The sequence below is a fragment of the Microcaecilia unicolor genome, chromosome 14 (assembly GCF_901765095.1).
Source record: "Microcaecilia unicolor chromosome 14, aMicUni1.1, whole genome shotgun sequence".
Lineage (NCBI taxonomy): Eukaryota > Metazoa > Chordata > Amphibia > Gymnophiona > Siphonopidae > Microcaecilia > Microcaecilia unicolor.
This window is the reverse complement of record NC_044044.1, coordinates 19376695-19402710: the sequence shown is the minus strand read 5'-3', so window position 1 is coordinate 19402710 and position 26016 is coordinate 19376695. Positions and strand designations below refer to the sequence as shown.

Sequence of the window (26016 nt, the reverse complement as noted above, 5' to 3'; positions counted from 1 at the left end):
GCAGGGCAGCAAAAGCGGCTGCACCGGAGACTGGCGCTGAAGAAGGCTTCGGCTGACAGGGGTTGGGGCCCCATGGCCCCCCCCCATGGCTACGCCCCTGCACGCAACATCCATATACTTGTACACTAGGAGCGCTCTTCTGCTACAGACACACACCCCCTGCATACATAGCAAACACCAGTACACAAACAGTCCCTCCTTGCACACGTACCCCCCCCCCTCCATACTCAGATTTAATGCATGCACAGTGGCACACCAGCTGCCCCATCCTCCTATACACACATCCACACCACAGAATGACAATTCCTCCTCTGTTGAAAGCACACACACACACACACTAGGAGAACATAGCTCAGAGTGAATTGCATTGAGGTAAGGTAGATATTTCCCACTCTCTACAGGGCTCACGGTTTAAGTCTGTACCTGAGGTAATGGAGGGTGAAGTGACTTCCCAAGGTCACCAGGAGCCACAGCAGGATTTGATACGCATTAGGATTGTTCTGAATATTCATATTCGATTTGGCCCCAAATACATTATTTGTATTTGGCCAAATAATGATTTCAATTCAACTACAAATAATCTAGGGCTCTACTGTGCTAAATCCTACTGAAATCAACACTTGACCTCAGATTTCACATTGCTTCTTTTCGTTATGTTCGAGTTCAATGCCAATTATTCGTATTCGGTGTTCTTACTCTGCAGAATAGCAAAATATGCACTTCACTACAGCTTTACCCATACATACGTACATAGCAGGGGCGAACTGAGCATATGGGCAACCGGGCAGTGCCCGAAGGCCCAGGGCTGGGGGGGGGGGGGGGGGGGGGGGGGGGGGGACCCAGAGCTTCTCTCCCAAGTGCCCGATGTTTGACGTCTTTCTCTCTCCGGGACTGGGACACCCCCGTATCCTCTCCCCCTCCTGCGCTCCTGTCCCCAAACCTGCCTCCCCCCTTTGTAGGCGGAGGTGCCAGCAGCTAAATCAGCCATCTGCTGCCGATGACGGAACTTCCCTCTGCTGCGCCCCCCCTTCTGACTTCACTTCTTTCTTCCACAAGCGTGGCCAGCAGCAGAGGGAAGTTCTGGTATCAGCAGTGTCAGCAGCAGACGGCTGATTTAGTGCAGGACTAAAGGAAAGGGTCAGTGGCAAGGGGAGAGGGAGGCAACAGGACCTGGGAGAGCCCAATGGTCCTCATTGCCCGGGGACCCAGACCACTATCAGTCCGCCCCTGATATATGCTAACAGCCTGCAGACTCACTATATGATAACACATCCTTTTCTTGTACTCTAGACACAACCCTCGTACGTATACACACCAGCACACTAAAAACATAACTTAAGAGTAGCCATACTGGATCAGACCAATGATCCATCTGGCCCAGTATCCTGTTTTCCAAACAGTGGCCAAGCCAGGTCACAAGTACCTGGCAAAAACCCAAATTGTGGCAAAATTCTATGTAGAACCCCAAAGAACAGCAAGATTCCATCCAGAAACTCAAAGTGTAGCAACATTCAATGTAGAACCCCAAAGAATAGCAAGATTCTGGAATCCTAAAGAGTGACAAGATTCCATGCAGAACCTCAAAGAGTAGCAACATTCCATGTAGAACCCCAAAGAATAGCAAGATTCTGGAATCCTAAAGAGTGACAAGATTCCATGCAGAGTCTCAAAGAGTAGCAACACTCCTTGTAGAACCCCAAAGAACAACAAGATTCCATGCAGAAAATCAAAGAGTAGCAACATTCCATGTAGAACCCCAAAGAATAGCAAGATTCTGGAATCCTAAAGCGTGACAAGATTCCATGCAGAATCTCAGAGTAGCAACATTCCATACTACAAATCCCAGGGCAAGCAGTTGCTTCCCCGTGTCTGTCTCAATAGCAGACTATGGACTTTTCCTCCAGGAATTTGTCCAAACTTTTTAAAATTCAGGAATAAGTGGAGGGTCGGAATGGATGAAGATTGCTTGTTGTCCTGTTCGATCATAGTCATGCTGTGTTGGTAGGTGAAGAGGGTTACGTGGGGTCGTTGGGGTAGGCCTTTTCGAAGAGGTTGGTTTTTAGTGATTTCCTGAAGTTCAAGTGGTCGTTGATTGTTTTCACAGCTTTTGGGAGCCCATTCCATAGTTGTATGCTTATGTAGGAGAAAACGGCTGCGTAAGTTGATTTGCATTTCAGTCCTTTGCAATTTGGGTAGTGTAGGTTTAGGTAGGATCTTGACGATCTGACTTTGTTTCTTATTGGTAAGTCTATAAGGTCTGTCATGTATCCTGGGACTACGCCGTACATGATTTTGTGGACTAAGGTGCAGCTTTTGAAGATGATCCGACATTTAAATAAATGCATGGCATAAATGCACAGGAGGTGAGTCTCTTTCAATTGAAAGGAAGCTCTGGAATGAGGGGGCTTAGGATGAAGGTGAAAGGGGACAGACTCAGGAGTAACCTGAGGAAATACTTCTTCACAGAAAGGGTGGTGAATTCCAGCAAGGGCCTCTGGTGGTGCAGACAAAGACTATCTGATTTCAAGAAAGCTTAGGGAAGTTCAGAGGATCTTTAAGGGAGAGAAAGGGTAGTGGATGGTATAGATGGGCTGACTGGATAGGCCATATGGTCTTTATCTGCTGTCACTTTCTCTGTTTTATAAACACAGCCTTTTCTTCCACAGACACTGCCACTCCCCCCTGCACCTACACTACACACCCACATACTAACAGTACAGTCTCTATGAGACAATTTGTACTTTTCCTGTCCAGCGGCTGTGGCCTCACAGCAACAGCAACTCATTCAGCCCAGCCCCCCCCCCCCCCTTGCGAGCTATCACACTTTCCCCCTTTCACCGATTTCCCCTGGAACAGGAATGCTTATGGGACAGGGGCTGTGAGATCACACTGGCCTGCAGGAGGCCCTGTGGAGAACGGACTTTCTTGAGTTGCCTGCTGTTGCAGGACTGGCCTAACTGTACAGGATAAGCAGTTCTGCAACCCAGGAGAAGAGATGCCCCGAGAGGAGGGGCTGGGAAGGCACCGCTGAGCGTTCGGGGTCCACTACGTTGCCATAAGATATTCGACTAGAAACCGATTATTTAAGGTTTTGTAAGAAACTTTTTAAAAAATGTTTATTCCTAAAATTGAATTGTTTCGAATTGAATTATTACTAAAGGAAATCTCAGCTGCAGTTTCTTAGAGTCAATATTTGAATTTTAATACAATAGTCATAATTGTTCAAATGTTAACTCTGTAAATCCCAGTAGTATTCTGTTCTCTGTTTTCTGTGATCTGCATTGAACTAATTTTTTGGGGTAATCACAGAATGCAAATAGCTATTGTGCATTGTATGAGCACCTACACCCCCCCCCCCAACGCACAGTCCCTGTGCCACAATGTACACATACTCACACCAGACACTGCAGGAAATTCCCCTCTATGTTCCCCCTCCCCCATTTTATCTGGACCCACCTTACATACCTTACTACTGAATCAGCATTGAAACATTTGATTCACTCTAATAAAAACAGTCAAAATTGGACGGCCACAAGTTTTATTTTTACAGTGGTGGAAATAAGTATTTGATCCCTTGCTGATTTTGTAAGTTTGCCCACTGACAAAGACATGAGCAGCCCATAATTGAAGGGTAGGTTATTGGTAACAGTGAGAGATAGCACATCACAAATTAAAATCCGGAAAATCACATTGTGGAAAGTATATGAATTTATTTGCATTCTGCAGAGGGAAATAAGTATTTGATCCCCCACCAACCAGTAAGAGATCTGGCCCCTACAGACCAGGTAGATGCTCCAAATCAACTCGTTACCTGCATGACAGACAGCTGTCGGCAATGGTCACCTGTATGAAAGACACCTGTCCACAGACTCAGTGAATCAGTCAGACTCTAACCTCTACAAAATGGCCAAGAGCAAGGAGCTGTCTAAGGATGTCAGGGACAAGATCATACACCTGCACAAGGCTGGAATGGGCTACAAAACCATCAGTAAGACGCTGGGCGAGAAGGAGACAACTGTTGGTGCCATAGTAAGAAAATGGAAGAAGTACAAAATGACTGTCAATCGACAAAGATCTGGGGCTCCACGCAAAATCTCACCTCGTGGGGTATCCTTGATCATGAGGAAGGTTAGAAATCAGCCTACAACTACAAGGGGGGAACTTGTCAATGATCTCAAGGCAGCTGGGACCACTGTCACCACGAAAACCATTGGTAACACATTACGACATAACGGATTGCAATCCTGCAGTGCCCGCAAGGTCCCCCTGCTCTGGAAGGCACATGTGACGGCCCGTCTGAAGTTTGCCAGTGAACACCTGGATGATGCCGAGAGTGATTGGGAGAAGGTGCTGTGGTCAGATGAGACAAAAATTGAGCTCTTTGGCATGAACTCAACTCGCCGTGTTTGGAGGAAGAGAAATGCTGCCTATGACCCAAAGAACACCGTCCCCACTGTCAAGCATGGAGGTGGAAATGTTATGTTTTGGGGGTGTTTCTCTGCTAAGGGCACAGGACTACTTCACCGCATCAATGGGAGAATGGATGGGGCCATGTACCGTACAATTCTGAGTGACAACCTCCTTCCCTCCGCCAGGGCCTTAAAAATGGGTCGTGGCTGGGTCTTCCAGCACGACAATGACCCAAAACATACAGCCAAGGCAACAAAGGAGTGGCTCAGGAAGAAGCACATTAGGGTCATGGAGTGGCCTAGCCAGTCACCAGACCTTAATCCCATTGAAAACTTATGGAGGGAGCTGAAGCTGCGAGTTGCCAAGCGACAGCCCAGAACTCTTAATGATTTAGAGATGATCTGCAAAGAGGAGTGGACCAAAATTCCTCCTGACATGTGTGCAAACCTCATCATCAACTACAGAAGACGTCTGACCGCTGTGCTTGCCAACAAGGGTTTTGCCACCAAGTATTAGGTCTTGTTTGCCAGAGGGATTAAATACTTATTTCCCTCTGCAGAATGCAAATAAATTCATATACTTTCCACAATGTGATTTTCCGGATTTAATTTGTGATGTGCTATCTTTCACTGTTACCAATAACCTACCCTTCAATTATGGGCTGCTCATGTCTTTGTCAGTGGGCAAACTTACAAAATCAGCAAGGGATCAAATACTTATTTCCACCACTGTAGCTGAAACTAATTCTGTCATGCTGACCCCTCAACTTTGATTTTAGATGGTTTACTATCTCAGTTCTCAAGGCAATTAGCTACTTGGGAGTCTTGCTCGATTTACATTGTCTTTACAAAATTATCTGAAATATGTTTTTTTTTCCAAATTAAAACTACTTAGTAGATTGTGAGATTTACTATCTTCAGAAACTTTTGGGTCTGTTCTTGAAAGGACCTGTTTTCCCTATTTCTATTATTGCAATGCGTTACTCCTTCCTTGGGTTACCTTCTTATGCCCTTCAGGCTCTACGTAGCCCAGAATTCTATGTAATGTCTAATCGCTCACACCTTCAAATTTGGTGGATGTGTAGATAGGGCTGGAGAGTGTATTGATGTGGCCCTCTCTCTCTTTGTTTATGTATTTTAAATTATGTATGGTTGATTGTAACCTGCTTTGTTTTTAAATATGGGATAAATAAATAAATAAAATATCACACACACTTAGCTCCTCCACCATTGTTCTTCAATGCAAGGCCAAGGGGGCCAATGGTGGTACCTGGAGACCTCTGGGATGGCTCCCATTGTCTTTCTGGTTTTTCTTTTCCTGCCACTCTGCCTCTCCACCCAGGCTCGGGACAGAAAGGGGAAAGTGGATGGGGGAAGAGCCGCATGCTTGAAGGACAAGGTGTTTCTCAGTAGACAAAAAAGAATGCATTCGGAAATGTTCACAACCTTGCCCATACCCCCAATGACGTTTGAAGGTGGGCTGGAAGGGATGGATATCATTGACACACACCGGTCAGCAGGGGCAGATATTTGGCATCTCTCCTTCAGTTCATTAAAACCCAAAGTGGCCCCAGCTTAAAAACGAATGAAGACCACTGTCCTACACAGTCATTGTGCATGGACATGTATGCAATTTACACGCTACGCAACTGCCAGAGACACATAGTAACATAGTAGATGACGGCAGAAAAAGACCTGCACAGTCCATCCAGTCTGCCCAACAAGACAACTCATGTGTGCTACTTTTTGTGTATACCCTACTTTGATTTGTACCTGTGCTCTTCAGGGCACAGACCGTATGAGTCTGCCCAGCACTATCCCCGCCTCCCAACCACCAGCCCCGCCTCCCAACCACCGGCTCTGGCACAGACCGTATAAGTCTGCCCAGCACTATCCCCGCCTCCCACCACCGGCTCTGGCACAGACCATATAAGTCTGCCCAGCACTATCCCTGCCTCCCAACCTCCAGTCCCTCCTCCCACCACTGGCTCTGGCACAGACCGTATAAGTCTGCCCAGCACTATCCCCGCCTCCCACCACCGGATCTGGCACAGACTGTATAAGTCTGCCCAGCACTATCCCCGTCTCCCACCACCGGCTCTGGCACAGACCGTATAAGTCTGCCCAGCACTATCCCCGCCTCCCACCACCGGCTCTGGCACAGACCGTATAAGTCTGCCCAGCACTATCCCTGCCTCCCAACCTCCAGTCCCTCCTCCCACCACCGGCTCTGGCACAGACCGTATAAGTCTGCCCCACACTATCCCCGCCTCCCAACCTCCAGCCCCGCCTCCCACTACCGACTCTGCTATCCAAGGGAAGGCAGCTACGTAAAACATAGCCACCTGGATACACTCACATACAGATACTGCAACGTTCGCTCTAATTTTTGCTGGCCCATGTGAGCATGAAAAAAATATTTTGGGCTGGTAGTTCTGGCTCCAGCGCACCGGAAAATATTTTTTTTCAATTTTTACTGCGACCCTAACCCGGCAGTAATCGAGCAGCACCGGTGCACTGTCCGGTCACCACTGGGTTACTGCAGGAGCCCTTACCGCCATCTGAATGGGTGGCGGTAAGAGCTTGTCACTGCATGGCCACGCGGTAAGAATAATCTTACCGCATAGACATTTGGGGACGTGGGGGGGGGAGGGGTAAAAAAGGCCCTGGCGTGCACAACCTTTCATCCTTGGTCGATGTGTGTGGTACAGCCTATGATCACAAGAAAAAAACCCGGGAAAAATGTTTTGTTCACAGTTACTAGACGTGTGCATTCCCTTTCCGACCCATATGTGCACACACGCATGCAAAGCTTAGGGAACACTGATATGGATGTCATTAGCAATGTGTACAATATATTACTGCACACACAGCTGCCTCCTCTCTTGCCCCTGTGGCTGTTTCTACTCAGCATGATTTGTGCTTTCCTGCTGCAAAAAGCAGAATAGCCCCTGTCTATCTGTAAGAATATTATTATTAAGAACCAGACCCCACCCAGCTCAGCCAGCCTTTTCACCCTTCTCCAGTCCTAGCAGTAAGAAACTTGAGCTATGCCTTGGGCTCCTCTCCAATTAACCCCCCCCCCCCCCCTCCCCACTGCTGGGCAGTAAGGGATTGTCTGCAAACAGCCAGCTAGAATTGCAGTGTAAGGGACTGAGCAAGAGAACTTAGGTTTCTGTCTTTTAAAAACCCACCTAAAAAACTAGGGGAATCTTTACTAAAGGTTAGCTTGAGTTTTCTGCAGCAGGGCCCGTATGAATAAAATGGGCCCTGCTGCAGATAACTCGAGTTAATCTTTAGTAAAAGACCCCCCCCCCCCTCATTACTTCTCTGCAAGTTGTGATGCCTGTGACCAGAGTAATGGAAAGGTGCGGAGTAGCTCATGAGCTTCTGAGATTCATCACTGGTAAATGACCTTTACTGGGCTTAGGTGGCTACAATGAGAACTTATAACCTCACTGTCCACTCAACTATGAGCACACACCTCCTATAATTACCCTAACAACTCTCTTCCCTCACCCCTTCCTAAGCGCTACACATTACTAATTGTATCCTGTTATGACAATGTTATCAAATCTATGTAAGCCACATTGAGCCTGCAAATAGGTGGGGGAATGTGGGATACAAATGCAATAAATAAATAAATATATACTGAAAAATCCTGCTTAGGCACACAACACCCCAGAAAACCGGATATAGTGGTAAAAAAGATTGATTATAGAGGTGTTGGTCCCAAGTAATTACTCGGTGAATCACGTGGAGACAGGGAAGATCCTCAAATACAGTAGCAAGAAATGCAGTCCCAGACCAAGAAAATGTGGCAGAAAGATACCAAACTTCCAAGCGCACCTGGATACATGTCACATCTTATAGTAACATAGTAGATGAAGGCAGAGAAAGACCTGCTCGGTCCATCCAGTCTGCCCAACAAGATAAACTCATATGTGCTACTTTATGTGTATACCCGACCTTGATTTGTATCTGCCATTTTCAGGGCACAGCACTAGCCCTGCCTCCCACCGCCGGCTCTGCCACCCAATCTCCACTAAGCTTCTGAACAGGATTCCTTTATGTTTATCCCATGCATGTTTGAATTCCGTTACCGTTTTCCTCTCCACCACCTCCTGCGGGAGGGCATTCCAAGCATCCACCACTCTCTCCGTGAAAAAATACTTCCTGACATTTTTCTTGAGTCTGCCCCCCTTCAATCTCATTTCATGTCCTCTAGTTCTACCGCCTTCCCATCTCCGGAAAAGGTTAGTTTGCGGATTAATACCTTTCAAATATTTGAACGTCTGTATCATATCACCCCTGTTTCTCCTTTCCTCCAGGGTATACATGTTCAGGTCAGCAAGTCCCTCCTCATACGTCTTGTAACGCAAATCCCATACCATTCTCGTAGCTTTTCTTTGCACTGCTTCAATTCTTTTTACATCCTTAGCAAGATACGGCCTCCAAAACTGAACACAATACTCCAGGTGGAGCCTCACCAACGACTTATACAGAACCCCAAAAAGAAGCCCTTTGGCACAATACAAGTACCATGGCGAGCATTAGCAGTAAATTTGAAAGATTTCAGATCCTACTCCACATGCTCTGTCATGGGATGTGCAAAACTAAATACCACCCAGAAGCAAGTAGAGTATCACTTCATTCATAAATCAATAAAAAATATGAGATATCTACAGTTTGACGATGTAGTGAAATTGTCTAAGGAGGAAAAGCCTCAAATAAATGTTAAGACACTCGAATGGAATCAATTTTTTTAAAGACGCATAGCGAGTGTAGTGGGCGGTCTTAGATTAGACACGTCGACCAAGGGGAGGAGCTAGGACAGTGGCGTGTGACGTCAGAGATCTTTTAAATCCGCGCCATTTTTATATGTCCGATGCGATGAAAGGAAGGTTATTTAACACTGAAAGTAAGATGTTCGATTCGGGGATAAAACATATGCGGTTAGTGTTCGATGTAAGGACGATGTTATTGATTTTTCTTTCTTTTTTCAGATCCCAGTTTTTACTGCGGACCCTGATGCAGGAGTCGAAACCTTGGCCAAAGTTGGGCAGTGGTTAGTGGTGAGAGATTCAGCAGAATAGTAACATAGTAACATAGTAGATGACGGCAGAAAAAGACCTGCATGGTCCATCCAGTCTGCCCAAGACAAACTCATATGTGTATACCTTAACTTGAATTTGTACCTGTCCTTTTCAGGGCACAGACCATATAAGTCTGCCCAGCAGTATTTCCCGCCTCCCAACCACCAGTCCCGCCTCCCATCAGCGGCTCTGGTGCAGACCGTATAAGTCTGCCCTCCCCTATCCTCGCCTCCCAACCACCACCCCCTCTTCCCCCCACCTGCTCCGAATACTCGGGGACTTAAAAGATAAGTATTTTCTAACAGCTTTTTTGGAAGAGTTAGTTTAAGTATGAGCAGGAGGTTTTTCAGCCGGTGATGAATGTGTTGGCCTCCCTTAAGTTAATCATTGTATTAACAACGGAGTGTCTTAACGTTTATTTGAGGCTTTTCCTCCTTAGACAATTTCACTGCATTGTCAAACTGTAGATATCTCATATTTTTGATTGATTTATGCGCAAAACTAACCCATGTGGTGAAATTGCCCCGGACAATCACAGATACCACAGCTGAGATGCACAACACATCACACAAATGGCAACACAGATATAACCCACAAACATATTTACGCAAAGGCACACAGATGTACAATACAGTAACAGTCTCAATTATCCGACGTAAACGGAACCAACCCGTTGTCAGATAATACGAAAAACACGGCAGAAACCCCTCAAATAATGCATTAACAAAGGCTCAGAGTTCCCGATTTTCAAAAACTGTTTGCGAACAAAGATTTTTGATAGAAATAAATGCGATGGTGTCACCAGGGAGTTCATCAGATTATCCGAAGGTCAGATAATCGAGACTGTACTGTATAACCAAAACCTCAGGAAATCCTCTTCAATATTCATTTTAAGACGAGACTATCCTTCTGAGTTGCAGTTCATCCCTCTAACAAATCCCTAACGTCTGTACAAACAAATAAACAAACAAACAAAAAACAAGTGGGGAAGGCATGCAAAGCATGATTCGCAGAATTCTTTCCAAGCTCAGCATGTGTACATGTTTGTATGCATGTGTAAGCATGTATGTTTCTCTAGGGGGAAATTTCTCCAAGTGGGTTAGTTTCAGGGCTATTGTGGGATGGGTCCCTCAGTGATCACCCCACCCCTGAAGGGTGACCTGGCATTTGAGTACCGACACCTTTTTTGCTAGAAAAAAAACGCACTGGTTAGTTTTGTACATACCATGACAGGAATGAACCACACTGCTAAGCCAGGGTATGTGCAGTTTGCATGTTTGTCTCTATGTGGATGTATTTGTGTGTTTTCTGTGCAGATCTCTGAGCTGTAGGCCTGAGTGGAAGGGCAACGTCAATGGACTGTTTCCCCAAAATTCCTTTGGTTTATAAAAAATAATAAAATTAAACTAGATGTGATAACATATCTAACCATTAGATGTCACTGCCAACAGACTTTAAAGGATGCATTTGACACTGAAACCACAGGATGCCAGGGACCCAAGGCAACAGGTATTAACATGCTTCTCCACCACTAAAAGGCCACACACATAGCAACTACAAGCAAATGAGTTTTCACAGTACAATTTACAAAAACAAAACTAAAATAAACATGTAAATGCTAAGAGCCAGCCCAGAAGGAAGGGGGGCGTGGAGGAAGTGTGTGTGTGTGTCAGAGCTGCCAAGGAGGCCTGATCTCTGAGAGGGACATTTTAAAATATGCCCAAGCTCTGTCACTGATTCTGCCCCAGCATAATATTTTTGTTCATCCTGAGGTTATACATGACCCCTCTGGGCAGAACAGCTTATTTCTGATACATTATGATGTCTAACTGCTGATAACACCTGCTGGCAAACAGCATTTCATCCTTGAGGATAAACTGGGCGGAGGAGCCAGACTAGCACAGAAGGGAGAAGGAGAGTTAATAAAAGGATCCAAAGTGGGGGCTTGGTTCATTATATCTCAGGCCCCAGCTGAGAAAGTACTGGTGGGAGTCGTCTGTGTTCAGTATGAATGAGTCCTGAGCTGCAGAGACACATTTATATAACACCCACAAAGAATCAAGAGAGACACAGGCAGCACTTCCAAGAAGTCATAAAGCAGAGACACACATACAAACACAGGCAACATCCATGGGGAGTCACAGAGCACAGACACAACCAGTAAGAAGTCACAGAGAAGACACGCACACCCTCTACAGGTGGTCACAGAGTACAGGGACATACACAGGCAGCAGTCACTGAGAGATACAAAACCAGGGCTGGCGTAATCATTATGCCCACGAGGCAGTTGCCTAGGGCAGCAGCTTTTGGGAGGGGGATTGTGTTTCAAACTCAAACTGAAAGAACAATCAGTGCATACTTTTCAGTGTTTGTTTTTTTTAAGCAAAAAAAGGTGCTGGTATTCAGATGCCAGGCCACTCTTCAAGGGTGGGGTGATCACTGGGGGACCCACCCCACAGGTCCCCTGCAACCAGTCAGCAGCCCATGAGGCCCCCAAAACTCTTCAGTGGCAGCACCTCACTACTCTCTCTTCCTCTTCTCCACTCATGGCCTGGCATCTGCCCGTCTCTCTCTCTGGAACTCCCCCTTCCTGTCTACCTCAGAGCTACTGCTGGTGGCAATTCCTATACGCGTCCTGCGCCAGTCCTGCAGGTTTCTCTCTATCATGTCCTGCCCTCAGTGATGTCACTTCTTATTTCTTTGGTGGGGACATGGTAGAAAGAAGCTTGCAGGGCTGGCACAGGTTAACTCTGGGCCCACCCAAAATGGCAGGTCTGCCTATGCCCCTGGTGTAGAGTCTGAGCTCTTTCATTAAAATTTGGGGACCATGGGTCAATTTTAGCAGACAATAGAAAAGGTGCCGGTACTCGGTACCCCCAAGTACCCCCCTCAAAAAAAGCCCTGATTCTTTTACACCCTTAGGCATTTTTACAGGATCATTTTAGGAGTGATGGCATTGAGGTGATCAACTGTATTATGACACACATACAACAAATAGCAGAAAGCACAGAGCTGCCAGAGAAAAGTTCAGATGAGTTGTGAGCTATTCTGGGGTAATTATTTGTGCTTCAGATGAAAGTGGTGGAGGCAGATCCAAACCCCTGACATAAGCGACACTATTAATAGTGCTGAGATCAGAGGTGCTGACTTGCCACCAGCCACAACTTCTGCTTCTTCTTAGGGAGGTGAAGAAAGAAAGTACCATACAAAGAGCAGCATGTTGATGGATAGGACAGCCATCTTGGTTCTCAAACTCCCATGATGCAGTGCAATGAAGAACTGAAGAGTATATAGAGTTGAAGGAGGTTTATATGAATGATGGACACCGAGGCAAGAATCTGAGATAAAAAAAGGGTGAAATCTTGAAAATGGATGAGAAAGGAAGGCAGAGAACTTCTAGAGTTCTTGTTCAGGATTCTTCCGTCAATGCTGACTTTAGGGTTGCCAGCTGGACCCAGATTCACTCAAGGTTGATCCAGTCCTGGGCTTAACCCATTGCATTCAGGGACTTGTAGTTCTGATCATTACACTCCCTAAGAAAAAGCAAGACTAAAAGTTCCTGCATACAGTGGGGTGAAACCAGGACTGGATCAACTCATTCAGGTGAATCCAAATCCAGTTGGGAACCTTAGTTGACGTCCATTTCCTCTCCCTTCCTCCATCAAGCTACAAGCCATCCTGAGATGATGTTATAGTGCTGGTTCTCCATTTCATGTGGAAAATTAAGTTGTTTACCTATAAGGGATGTTCCCTGTGAACAGCAGGATGAGTCAGTCATACATCTGGTGACATCATTCAACAGTGCCGAGCATGGAGATTCTTATCTTTGAAGTAAAATAAAAATTTCTACTGAAACCAATGAAGTGCAGAAAACTGATTTGTCCTGCTGGCAACAGAGAACACCACTTACAGGTAAGCAGCTTAATTTCCTATATAGACAAGCAAGAAAGTCAGTCAGTCACATATGTGGGGACTCCAGAGCTACGGGTTGTTCCCTGAACCCCAAGTCCACTGTCTCAGACAACCTGAGTGGAAACTTGTGGAAAGAAATTATCACTGAAATTAATTAAATTGTTAGCGGAGTTGCTTACCTGTAACACAGGTTCTAAAACAGTAAAGTAAAATCCTCCTATGTTCTGAGATGAATACAGAGTATTCAGCGTTACTTGGATATTCAGGCCCAGGGTAACTTAGACTGTGAGCCCATTAGGGACAGTGCAAAGTACTTGTAATAGAAATTGTAAATCGCATAGTCTCCTCAGGGTATATCAAGTGCTGAAAATTAATAAATAAATCATATACATCCTTGTATATTCTAGATTAGACTACTGTAATTCTGTGTACTGGAGGATTCAAGTCTCTGCTGATTGCAAACCATAAAGAACACAGCCATTCAGCTGTTATGCAATGCTTCTAAATGTGACCATGTCTCATCCCTCCTTTATCAAAACTATTGGTAGTCAGTTCCACATTGGGCTACTTTTGCTCATCAACAAAGCTTTTTATAAAGGACTTCCTCTGTATCTTTCTTCTCTGGGTGACCCCACCCCTTTCTCATGTCCATTAGGGCTCAACCCATTTTTCTGCATTTTTTGATTGGGCCTCCTTTCTGTGGAATTCATTTCCACCAGCTAGCCATAGTAAATTATCTTACAAAACGTTTCTTGAAGGGTAGGGCAAGGGGAGTCTGGTCCATGACATCCCAGTCTGGTAGCTGGTAGTCATCTTGCCTGTGTTACAATGTTACAATGCAACTCTGCCTTTTCTATCCCTACCCTATTGATTTTTGGCGTTCCCTTCTGTTTTAGTATTTAGCTTGTGTACACTGCTTGGGGTTTGTTTGAAGAGCAGTAGAGTAAGAATAAATAAAAATAAACAAAACAAAGTCTGCCTCCACAGGTAGTCAAAAATTGGGGTCTGGTTTTAAGGCGTGCCAGTCTCTTGCCGCTTGCTTTCTTGTGGTGCCCATCATTGGAAATAGTTCTGGGGTGTTTAGTGCTGGATGGGGACTGGGTAGAATTACTGAAAGTATGGATAGTGATTGGGTTTCTTGATCTGCTTCTGCTGATCCTGTGATACTGGATGTTTGGTTGCTAGGCTGTGATAATAGATCCCTTATTGTCAAACTGTGGTCCTTTATTTAGGAAAGAGATTGTCTCCTAAGCAGGCAGCATCCGCCAGATGATAATGCAGGTTCTCTTGGAGATCTAACATTCCGAGCCATGCTGGTTTGCTTGAGCTGCTCTGTCACAGGTGTCATAAGCTGAGCGGATTAGATGAGAGACTGATTCTTAAAGACTGAGGTGAATTTGGTCTTGTTGTGGAGAAGGCGGCAAGTGCATCATCTAGCTGTTGAAGAAATGCATGGTGGTTGTCCATTATTTGCAACTGTTGGGCTACTAGCGTCATACTTAGCATGGCAGTCTCATAAACCTTTTCCCCATAGTGTTTAGCTTTTGTGTTCTTTGCTGGGAGAAGCATGTGCTTGAGGACTGCTTCAGAGAGAACGGATTGGTGTGGGAGCTGCAGTTGATCGTGTCCTAATGCTAGCAGTACTTTGTACTTGAGTTCACGTTGCTGTGATGTTGGTTGGATGGAAAGGATTTTCCATACTGTTAGGAGATCTTGAAGGACTTGATGAATTGGACAGTGTTATGATTTCTTTGAACTGTAGGACGGATTGAAAGTTCTTCTGCTAACAATGAAAGGTAGGGTAGTCAAAACTGATTTGTCCTGCTGGCAACAGAGAACATCAGTTACAGATAAACAGCTTAATTTGCTATATGGACAAGCAAGAAAGGTCAGTCAGTCACATATGTACTCCTGAGTGAGTACTTTGCTGGGTGGAGCCTAAGGAGAAAGCCTTGGAGATTTTTCTTTTAATAGGAATTTGGGGTAAGAGAATTCATTTCCTGGTCCCTCCAGCAGAGTTTTCTCTGGAGGGGTTAGTTGATGTTCAGGGCTAGGAGGAACGGCCCTTGCTAGGAATTAGGTCCCATTGGTGGGAATAGGGTAAGTTTTGAAGAGACTGTGAGTCATCCTGGTATCTAGAGGATTCATAGGGTTCTGGTGACTATGCACCGGGGGTCAGAGTGCAGAGCCTGCAGTTGATTGGTGGAGGGTAGGGTCAGGCAAGTAGCCCAAAGAAGGACTGGTACTATTGGAGACCTGAAGGAGGACATCTGCACTGTCCTGCACAAACTTCTTCAGGAGCTGCATCAGAGAGGGCTGGTTAGGGAGTCCTGGATAGGTCTGGGGGGAGCTCTGGGTGAAGAAGCATGGTTCAGCTGGTTAAATCTTTTGGTATGTTTGTCTGGTGGCCCTCCCTCTGTGCTGTTCTCTGGGGCTCTGCAGTATTTCTGTCCCTCAGGGATGTGCTGAGATATTCTTTCCAGGCTGAAGGGATGATCTTTTGAAGCTGATCAGAAACCCACGGTTTTGAAGGAGATGGAGTCTCATGTCTTTGAGGGAGATGGTTAGATCCAGTGATGAAGCTGGCGGTAGCCAATTTTGGAAGTATAGAAATACAGAAAGTCCCTGCCTGTGCAGATGGGTGCTACAACCACCAGGCATTTGGTGAGTACTTTGGTAGCTGAAGAAAGTTCAAAGGGAAGAACCTTGTATTTTAACGATTGGTTTGTAGGAGGAAACAAAGATACTTCCTGCGTTTGGAATAACCTGGTATATGTATGTAGGCATCCCTGAAATTCAGTGAACAAAGCCAGTTCCCTTTAGTCAAATGGGAGAGGATGGATGAGAAGGTGCTCATCTTGAACAACTTCTTCTGGAGAAAGAGGTTGAAATCTCTGAGGTCCGAGATGGGACAGTCTTCCAACCTTCTTGGGAATGAGGAAATACTTGGAACAGAACCTCTGACTTCTCTCCTGTATTGGAACAGGTCATGTTATGTTATGTTATGTTATGTTATGTTATGAGAGCATTTTCCATCTCACAGATAGGCTGCAGAGAATACCTTCTCCTGCTTCCACCCACCCTACCCCTCTACCCACCCACCCCTAGAGTGACATGTCTTATATAACCTCCCTATCAACCCACTCATTACTTTACCTCACCCATTTCTATTCTTCTATCACCTTCTCCCACTACTCCAACCAGAGTTACACCTAATCACACTGACCACCCTTCAACATCTTCTGTCCTTCTGTGACTGTTCTCTTGTGCTTGACTGCTTAAATATTTTAAATTTAAATGCTTTACTTTTTGTCTATTAGATTGTAAGCTCTTTGAGCAGGGACTGTCTTTCTTCTGTGTTTGTACAGCGCTGCGTACACTTTGTAGCGCTCTAGAAATGTTAAATAGTAGTAGTAGTAGTAATGTTGTCTTACAGCAGAACAGCCTTGTAGTGAAACAAGTAGATCTAGGTCTGTGATAGTTAAGACCAGATTAGGAGTCTTTTGGGAGGAACCATTACAGCTCTAAGATGGTATCCAGATTTGACAATGCGGAGTACCCAGGAATCCATTATTTCAGTATTTTCTGCTATTCCTGAAGAAACAACTGCAGGAAAAGCCTCCATTTTGTATCAAGGTGATCACGTTAACCTTTTCGGTTCTGGAAAACATAAAGGTAAAGCCTACTGCACTGCAGAGATGAAGTGGTCACATATACGGTAAATTAAGAATTTAAAACAAAAGTTAAAGGACAAAATACAGAATTAGAGTGCACATAAAAAACCTCAACCTCACCACATCTTTTTCTGCTTGTCATACTAAGGAACACAGGCATGTACAGATGAGAAAAGCACACAGACAGATGTGAATCATCAGGCTGATTATTTGCATGGAGATCCTTTTATTAATGCCATAGAAAACAGAAAACAAGAAAGATATTAAAAAGTGCATGTAAATTAAATAAAGTTCTAGCATAGAAAGGAAAGTACATGGCTTGTCTCTGCCCACAGTTTTCTTCAGAGAAGTTCTTCCATTAATTCTAACTCTATCATTAAGTTTTTCAGTAGAGGAAGGCATTAAACAACCCCTTTACTATGCAAAAACCTTCTTTTTTTTTTTTTCACTGTAAACTCCGTTTCTAAAGAGAAAACAGCGCAGAAAGATCAGGCTGTGTTCTCATGTCATCATGCAACAACTTGCATAGGAGTAGGTATGACATTCCAATTTTCACTGTACAGCAGCCAAGTGTGTACTCAAAAGCCATTCTGACAACAAACAGAACAGCTACATAGAGGTGATTGAACTGGGACAGATTTGGTACTGGAGCACTCAAGGCATTCTTGGTAGGATGGGAGCCCTGGGCATTGAACAGTTGAGGTGCCCCTGCCAGGTTCTCTCACCCTGGTCATTCCTCACCTCACCTCCTCTCTTCTGTCCTGCCCTTGGCAGCAATGGAAAGAAGTTAACATGGGACTCTCATCTGGATTGCCACTGACTTGTTTCAAGTTCTGAGCTGAAAGTACTGTTGATTAGCAGGTTTGGGGAAAATGCATATCAACTTTTTCTCTTCCTCCCCTTCGCTAATCCACACAGACTCTCTTTCTTTCTCCCTTCCCTCCTCCAGGCCTCCTGAGCCCAGCACACTTCCCCCCATCATCATCAGAGCCACCAGGCTACTGAATTTCAAGAGGGAGATTTTAGGCCAATGCTGGGTTTCTGGCAGCTATATCCTGATACATTATGAGACCTGCAGCAATGGTTTCAACGGATACAATAAGTGACTACAATATCACACTGCTTTGAGAAAACAATTCAGAACCGCAACTGGCCAAAACGTTGTCCTTCCTGGAACTGGGTTAACTTGGAAGCTCCCTGATTTGTCTCCTTCCTTTTTCCTCTATTCTGCTCTCAATTCAGTCCCAAGTCCTCAGATCACACAGAGTTGCAGTTGCCTTATATCTGTTCCAGCCCCTCCCCTCATGTTTCTCTACATATTGCTGCCTGGTAATACAGAAAAAAGGGGGGGGGGGGGGGGGAGGAAATCTGGAATACACACATCATAGCAGAAAACAATTGCTCTTCTTTCTTCTCTAGCCCCTTCCTTCAAAGGTCAAGAGCAGCAAACAGCAATTCTCAGGTCTGGGGATTGGTGGCGTCTTCAAAATGTGGCGATGTTCCTTATACCTGGATTTTGCATAGCAGCTTTAAACACCAAATAACGATGCTGGTGGAAAGCATGTTCACCGATTTCAGATCATTCTTTTCGGACTCTGACAGAGGCTGGGGTGCATCCTCGGTGAGTGGTCCCTCCCTCTGTGCTGAGAGCCAAAGAGGGTGGTTAAGTGTCCAGGCTCATCAGCAGGGCCGTGCCTCTCTTTATCCAGTGGTCTGGGTTTACTGGCCCTGACTTCAGATCTATGCCGATGACGAATGAAGAACGGCCTGCGGTGCCAGCTCGATTCGGGTAGTAGTAGCATGGACAGGAGTACATCCCTGAAGAAGAGGGGGGAGAAGGAGAGAGAGAGAGAGAGAGAGAGAGAGAGGAAGGTTAGTGCTGCATATGACTGTCAGGATTGCAGGAGGTCAAAATTATTGCTGGACATACTTATATTAATATGAAATCAGTTTGACATATTAAACCAGCTTCTGACCTCTGATAAACTCTTCCCCCTCCTCTTCAGGAACCACTGAGGATGGCACCAAATGGTGCTCAGAGAGGCCTGATAGCCCTTAGGTTTCTCAATTACTCCTGATTAACATACCTTTTGTTCCATCTGGGAGCAGGGCTTCAGAGCAACCAAAGCCAGACATACAGGCTCCATCACTAGGGACTTCAAACAGGACAACCTGTGAAAGTTGTCACCTTTCCTGACTTCAGAAAGTATCTGGAGTTCTGTAAAGGAAATAACTGGGAAAGAGAGAAGTTTTTGATCTCTCTCTGCTCCTGTTCCCTCTCAGTTCTTATTAGGTATAAAGCAGAGCTCACTAGGGCTCTCTCTCGCTCTCTCTGTCTTTCTCTGTGCAGCAGAGCACAGAGCTCAGCTTGGGGTCTACTGCCCCCCCTCTCTGTCCCGGGCACTTCTCTGTGTCCAGGGCACTAGGTCTCCCTCTTTCTTTCTCCCTGCAGCAGAGGGCACGGGACTCTGCTGGGCTGTCTTTGTTTCTTCTTCTTCTTTCTCTGCACACCTCCATCTTTAGCCACCAGAGCACCTGGCTCTGCTCCCCCCTTCTCAGACAGCCCTAGTCCAAGGTTTCTTTCTTCCTCTGACCAAACACCCTATCCTTTCTTTCTCCCTCCCTCTAAACACACACCCCAAGACAGCTTGTACCCTTTTTCCTGTACTAAGTGCTGTGAGCCAATACATATATGCAAATATAATATACTTTATATATCCAAATCCGTGTGGATTGCGTATTCTTTGGGAACCCACTGCCTTTGTGAAGTGGACCCCGGGACCAACCCTAGACAACGATAGCTGACATCTTGGGGGCTCATCCGGGAAAGCAGAATTTGGTGCAGAAGGACTGGTTTTACCATGCTTGCCATGGGAACAGGAAAGCAGCATAGGCTGATTGATAGCTTGACCTCATTAACACACAAAACTATACAAAGTCCTTCTCAAACCTTTCAGGGATCTGTAATCCTACTTTTTCTCTTGAAATGTCCAAGATCCAAGATATAGACTGGCTTGATGACTGAGGGAGATCAGAGTCTGATTTCTAAATCCAGTTTCTGCTTGTTGGGATGGCCAGGGATGGGGATGCTGTGATGGCAATGGAGTAATCCCAGATGATTGGCAATTAAGGATCAATGTTATGTTTATTGAGTATTTTCTGATTATGTTCTAAATGTTTTGGTTTTATATACATTGGCTTTGTATACTGCCTAGAATATGCAGATAGTGCGGTTTATAAATATTTTCAATAAATGCATTCAAAGCTGCCTTTTTTATTCAAGTCTTTGGTGGTGCTTGGGTACGTGGATGGAGGTAGGTATATGGACAGTTTCTGCATTTCCCTATTGATTTCCTTGATCTCTGTTACTTTATTATCCAATGAAATGACGTTCCTTTCTATTTCTGAGTTTTATATTGTAAACTACTCTAATTAGACCCCCAAGAAGGGTGGTATATCAAGTGAAATAAACATAAACAAACATTCACAATCATTCAACATATAAAATCAATAGCTAATGTGAAGACAACAGTTTTAAAGTTCTTTCCAAAAGTCAATAAAAAAGATTCCAACTGCATCTCGACTTGCAAAGTATTCCATTACAAATTCCTTGATTGTTTAATTTAGTTTTTCCTTGTCGTCGTATAATAACATTGAATTCTGTTACATATATTTATTTATTGCATTTGTATCCCACATTATCCCACCTCTTTGCAGGCTCAATGTGGCTTAAAATTCATCGTGAATATTGGAAATAGAAAAGAATATACATTTGGTTTATAGAGGGTTTGGGTTACATGGTGGTAAGTACATGGTTGTATTACAGCAAAAGACGTTATAAGACATTCGTATCTATATTAAAGATTGTGCAGTTACACGTGTTGATCTTTGTGATATATCTTCTCGAAGAGATAAGTTTTTAGTAGTTTGCGGAAATTGGCCAGTTCATGGACCGTATTTGTTTATGGATCCCAAGAAATTGAAGGAATTTTTGATTTCAAAATAAAGTGTAGAAAGTTCGACCTAGGTAACCCAATAGGGTGTGAGAACTCGCTAAGTAGTCTGGCTGCGGATTGTCTTTTTGATCCTGCTCCTAATATAATTTTTTATTTACCTTGTATCTTGTCTTAAGTTGTGGTCTAAATTAATCTAATTTTTTCCATTAAGCTGTGAAATTATACATTTCTGTATCCAACATTTATTGTTTAATAGATGGATGTTAAATAAAATATATAATTAAAAAAAACATTCCTTGATTAATCGATACATGTTGCCTATTTAACTTGCTTCAAGAAAATGCAAGTTATTAATTTAACATACTAACCCCCCCCCCACACTTTTTTTTAATAAGCCATGCTAGTGGCTGCTGCTTGGCAATGCCGACACAGCCTATTCAAAGTGAATGGCCTGTGTCGGCATTAGCGCCTGGCAGCCGCTGGCGCAACTTAGTAAACGTGGGGGGGGGGGGGGAGTCTATTATTCTTACAAGGATATTCAAAAGGAGGAAAAAGACTTCAGAAGCTCAGGATTCTGTCCTACTTGTTAGTACAATGGATTCACAGCTGAGCAATTTCCTCACTAGTCTAAAAAAAACCCCATCCTATTAAAATTATCTTTGTATTCACTTTATTTTGGCTATATATCATCAGAAACGCTGCTCCTCAAGCAAACATATCACATGAACCCCATGAGCACATTGGTGAATAAATAGTAACTGCAAATCAACGGCAACTCCTCACACAAAGATTTAAACCTATTAGTGCTATCTTGTATTTGATTCACCTCTCAGTTGGAAGCAAGTGTAATAGCCTTTAACTTGGCATCGCAAATTCATATTGTCTACAACCTGTAATCAACTGTGCACCAGCACTGTGTACTACAAGAAGCGCCTTGATCATTCTGGCTGTTAAGTTCATATAAAGAGAGCTGCAGTAATCAACCACAAGAGATTTAAAACAAAAAAAAAAACAAGTCTTAATACCAGGGGCGTAGCCAGACAACAGATTTTGGGTGGGCCTAGGCAAGAAGTGGGTGGGCAAAGTGTTCTCCCCCCCCCCCCCCCCACTACCACCAAAAAAATATCTCAGCTGGCGGGAAAACAGTTCTTTCCACCATGGCAGTCTGCAGCAGGCATGCACTGGAAACTGAGCATGTGCAGGTGCCAGTATTGTGGAGAGTAGCATTTTCTTTACCATCAGGGGGCACTCTTCAGCTGGTGGAGCTTGGAATCCCCACCAGCTACCGCTAAACGTGTGTTACTGTTGGGTGTTCCTGAGCCCTAAGAGGCCAGTTCAATACTGTCTGGAAATCAGCACAATTAAGGAACAGCTTTAATCTATGCAAGAGCTGAGGTTTAGAAAATGCTGTCTTTGTAACATTTTTTTTTATTTATATCTCCATAGAGAACTACAAGTTTGTAGCAACACCCAGACAGTGAACTTTGGGTGCAAAACTAATTGAGCTACCATCAACACCAAAATATCTGAGCTAGCTAGCATCACGAGAGCAACTAACTCAAGTTTTCTTCACACTGAGCACAAAACCTTCTGAGTATGGTGAACAGCAGCATTAATTGGAGATTGAGTGACTTTCTGGAAGGGCATGAAAAATTATGACATTATCAACATATTTTTCAAAGTCATCTCGATGTCTCAAGATCTCACAAAGATGGCTAAGATAAACATTAATATGCATGACTTAGATTTGCATGCAAATCTATGTCATGCATATTCACTTTGTGGATATCCTGAAACCCCAATGAGACTAGTTGTGCTCCGAGGACTGGGTTGGGAGCAGTTGCATGCTCTGCAGGATTATTGGGTGAGGGAGGGGAGGGGAGGGGGATACATGTGTACCATGGGATTACAAGGCACTGTATGAGACATGTTTCATGGGATGTACCTTTTCCACTCTTCTTCTTGTACTCCACAGGTTTGAAGTGGATGGTAGGGATGGGACACACCAGCTGCATGGGCTCTGCTTCCACCAGGCATGAGTTCTTCTTGTCCCAGCTGGCTCCTTCCAGGAATAGGCCTCTCACCCACACACCATCCTGCAGGAAAGGTGGTCAGGGGAGAGAGGTTGGTTAGAGCAGAAAGAGTCAACAACTTGTTCAGGAAGGAGGCAAATGTCCTCAGCCAATCAGATGATCTGGTGTTACAGTATTGAAAAAAAAACTCTCTCTGGTATTTAGATGCAATTTCAACACAACAATATTGCATAATCATGGCACTCTCATTCCATACAGCTCTATTCTCAACTTATCAAAAGAGTGTGCTGCCACATAATAAGAACTACTGGTAGCATCCTTTCACCTCAAGCCCTTCGGCGATGAGTGAGCAAATGTGGATTTTAATTGGGACGGAGTACTTACCTTTGGAGCGTACACCAAGTTACTGTCATCTACAGTGGAGACGATGAATTCCCAAGAAAGCGTATCCACAGAGATCTGGAAGAGAGTCCAGCACGGCCTCAGGATTAGACCTAGCACATAGGACAATAGATTTGGGGGAGGGGGGGGGTCTGTCCTTACACTTTAAGGATGAGGGAGACAAGGACTGGCTCTAAGTCTAAGCTTAGTGCTACAGCATAAGTTGCTTAACTGGTAACAAAATTTCTCCACAGACAACAGGATAAATCATACATAAGTGAGTAAAGACATCTGGAGGTGATGACATGGGTTCTCTCAGAACTCAGACAGAGCTAGAAGCTGTTCTAATCGTGGATGGCTATTCCCACATGTTTACTCCCTCGAAGAATAGAGCAGTCCAGTCGAAGCACTTTAGCTTTCCAGGGAAGTGTGTTGGAATGTGGCTCAGGAGAAAGTGTTGAACATAGATGAAGTAGGATGGCAAGCTGAAATGACTTTAGGTAAGAATTCAGGGTGAGTTCAAAGCACAGTCCTGTATGGAATAATTTGGAGAAAGGGTGGGGAGTGAACTAAAGTTTGTAGGTCATTTTTTGCTGAAGTAACTGTCATGAGGACTAACACTTTGCAGGTTAATATTTTAAAGGAGTGCAGATCCCACTGGTTCAAATGAGGGTGGGGACGGACATTAAGATCCCATGTTGAGGGTAAGGCATGTCCTTTGCATCATGCAGGTCTCGCATTTATTGAGAGGATGCTGGAGACAATGTACAGAGCCCATCCGTTTCTGATGGTGTCTGTGTGGAGGGTGAGAGTCTGCGTACACTGTAAGGGCAATTTCATAAACTAGACACTAACGTCTACACACCTCTTGAATGTGTAACTGTTTGGAATACTAGCGCATACACGCATACGTGTTATTCTGTAAATTTGTGACTATCTTGCAAGGGGGTGTACATGAGCGTGGCTCACACTGACGTCCATAACTTACAGAATCCTCTTTGCTGGAGGATGTGGTAACAGTGGTTAGTGTATCTGGGTTTAAAAAAGTGTTGGACAAATTCCTGGAGGAAAAGTCCATAGTCTGCTATTGAGACAGACATGGGAAGCAACTGCTTGCCCTGGGATTTGTAGTATGGAGTGTTGCCATGATTTAGGTTTCTGCCAGGTACTTTTTTTTGTTGTTGTTACATTTGTACCCCGCGCTTTCCCACTCATGGCAGGCTCAATGTGGCTTACATTGGGCAATGGAGGGTTAAGTGACTTGCCCAGAGTCACAAGGAGCTGCCTGTGCCTGAAGTGGGAATTGAACTCAGTTCCCCAGGACTGAAGTCCACCACCCTAACCACTAGGCCACTCCTCCACTGGCTTGGCCACTGTTTGGAAAACAAGGTACTGGGATAGATGGATCATTGGTCTGACCCAGTATGGCTATGTTCTTATGAGTATTGCATTCAGTTCTGGTTGTATTATCTAAAAAAAAAAAAGAAATAGCGGAATTAGAAAAGGTTCAAAGAAGACTAACCAAAATGAAAAAGGGGATGGAACTACTTCATATGAGGAAAGGCAAAAGAGGTTAGGGCTATTCAGTATGGAAAAGAGATGGCTGAGGATATGATTGAGGCCTACAAAATCCTGAGTGGTGTAGAAGAAGTAGCAGTGAATTGATTTTTTACTCTTTCAAAAAGTACAAAGACCAGGGGATGCTCAATTAAATTACATGAAGATACTTTTAAAACAAACAGGAGGAAATATTTTTTCACTCAATTAATAATTAAGCTCTTTGCCAGAGGTTGTAGTAACAGCGGTTAGTGTATCTGGGTTTAAAAAAAGGTTTGGACAAGTTCCTGGAGGAAAAGCCCATAGTCTGCTATTGAGACAGACAAGGAGAAGCCACTGCTTGCCCTGGGATTAGTAGCATGGAATGTTGCTACTAATTGGATTTCTGCCAGGTACATAAGTATTGTCATACTAGGACAGACCGAAGGTCCATCAAGCCAGCATCCTGTTTCTAACAGTGGCCAATCCAGGTTACAAGTACCTGGCAAGATCCTAAAACAGTACAATACAATTTATGCTGTTTATTCTATAAATAAGCAGTGGATTTTCACAAAGTCCATTTTAATAATGGCTTATGGACTTTTCTTTTAGGAAGCTATCCAAACCTTTTTTAAACCCAGCTGAGCTAACTGCTTTTACTACATTTTCTGACAACGAATTTCAGAGTTTAATTACATGCTGAGTGAAGAAATATTTTCTCTGATTCGTTTTAAATTTACTATTTTGTAGCTTCACTGCATGCCCCCTAGTCCTAGTATTTTTGGAAAGAGTAAACAAGTGATTCACGTCTACCTGTTCCTCTGCACTCATTATTTTATAGACCTATATCATATCTCCCCTCAGCTGCCTTTTCTCCAAGCTGAACAGCCCTAGCCACTTTAGCCTTTCCTCATAGGGACGTCGTTCCATCCCCTTTATCATTTTCGTCGCCCTTCTCTGTACCTTTTCTAATTCCACTATATCTTTTTTGAGATGTGGTGACCAGAATTGCACACAGT

General features: G+C 44.3%; 1 protein-coding gene across 1 annotated transcript in view; it reads right to left on the bottom strand.

The window, feature by feature from the left end:
* Positions 1-17336: 17336 nt before the first annotated feature.
* Positions 17337-26016, bottom strand: part of DNAH2 (dynein axonemal heavy chain 2) — a 218871-nt gene continuing 210191 nt past the window's right edge. The window contains exons 85-87 of the mRNA XM_030186429.1: positions 23465-23539; positions 22993-23143; positions 17337-18909 (exon numbers count right to left, since the gene is read on the bottom strand). Of these exons, the coding sequence (XP_030042289.1) occupies positions 18755-18909; positions 22993-23143; positions 23465-23539 (381 nt within the window). The 3' untranslated portion in view covers positions 17337-18754. The remainder of the gene's footprint in view (positions 18910-22992; positions 23144-23464; positions 23540-26016) is intronic.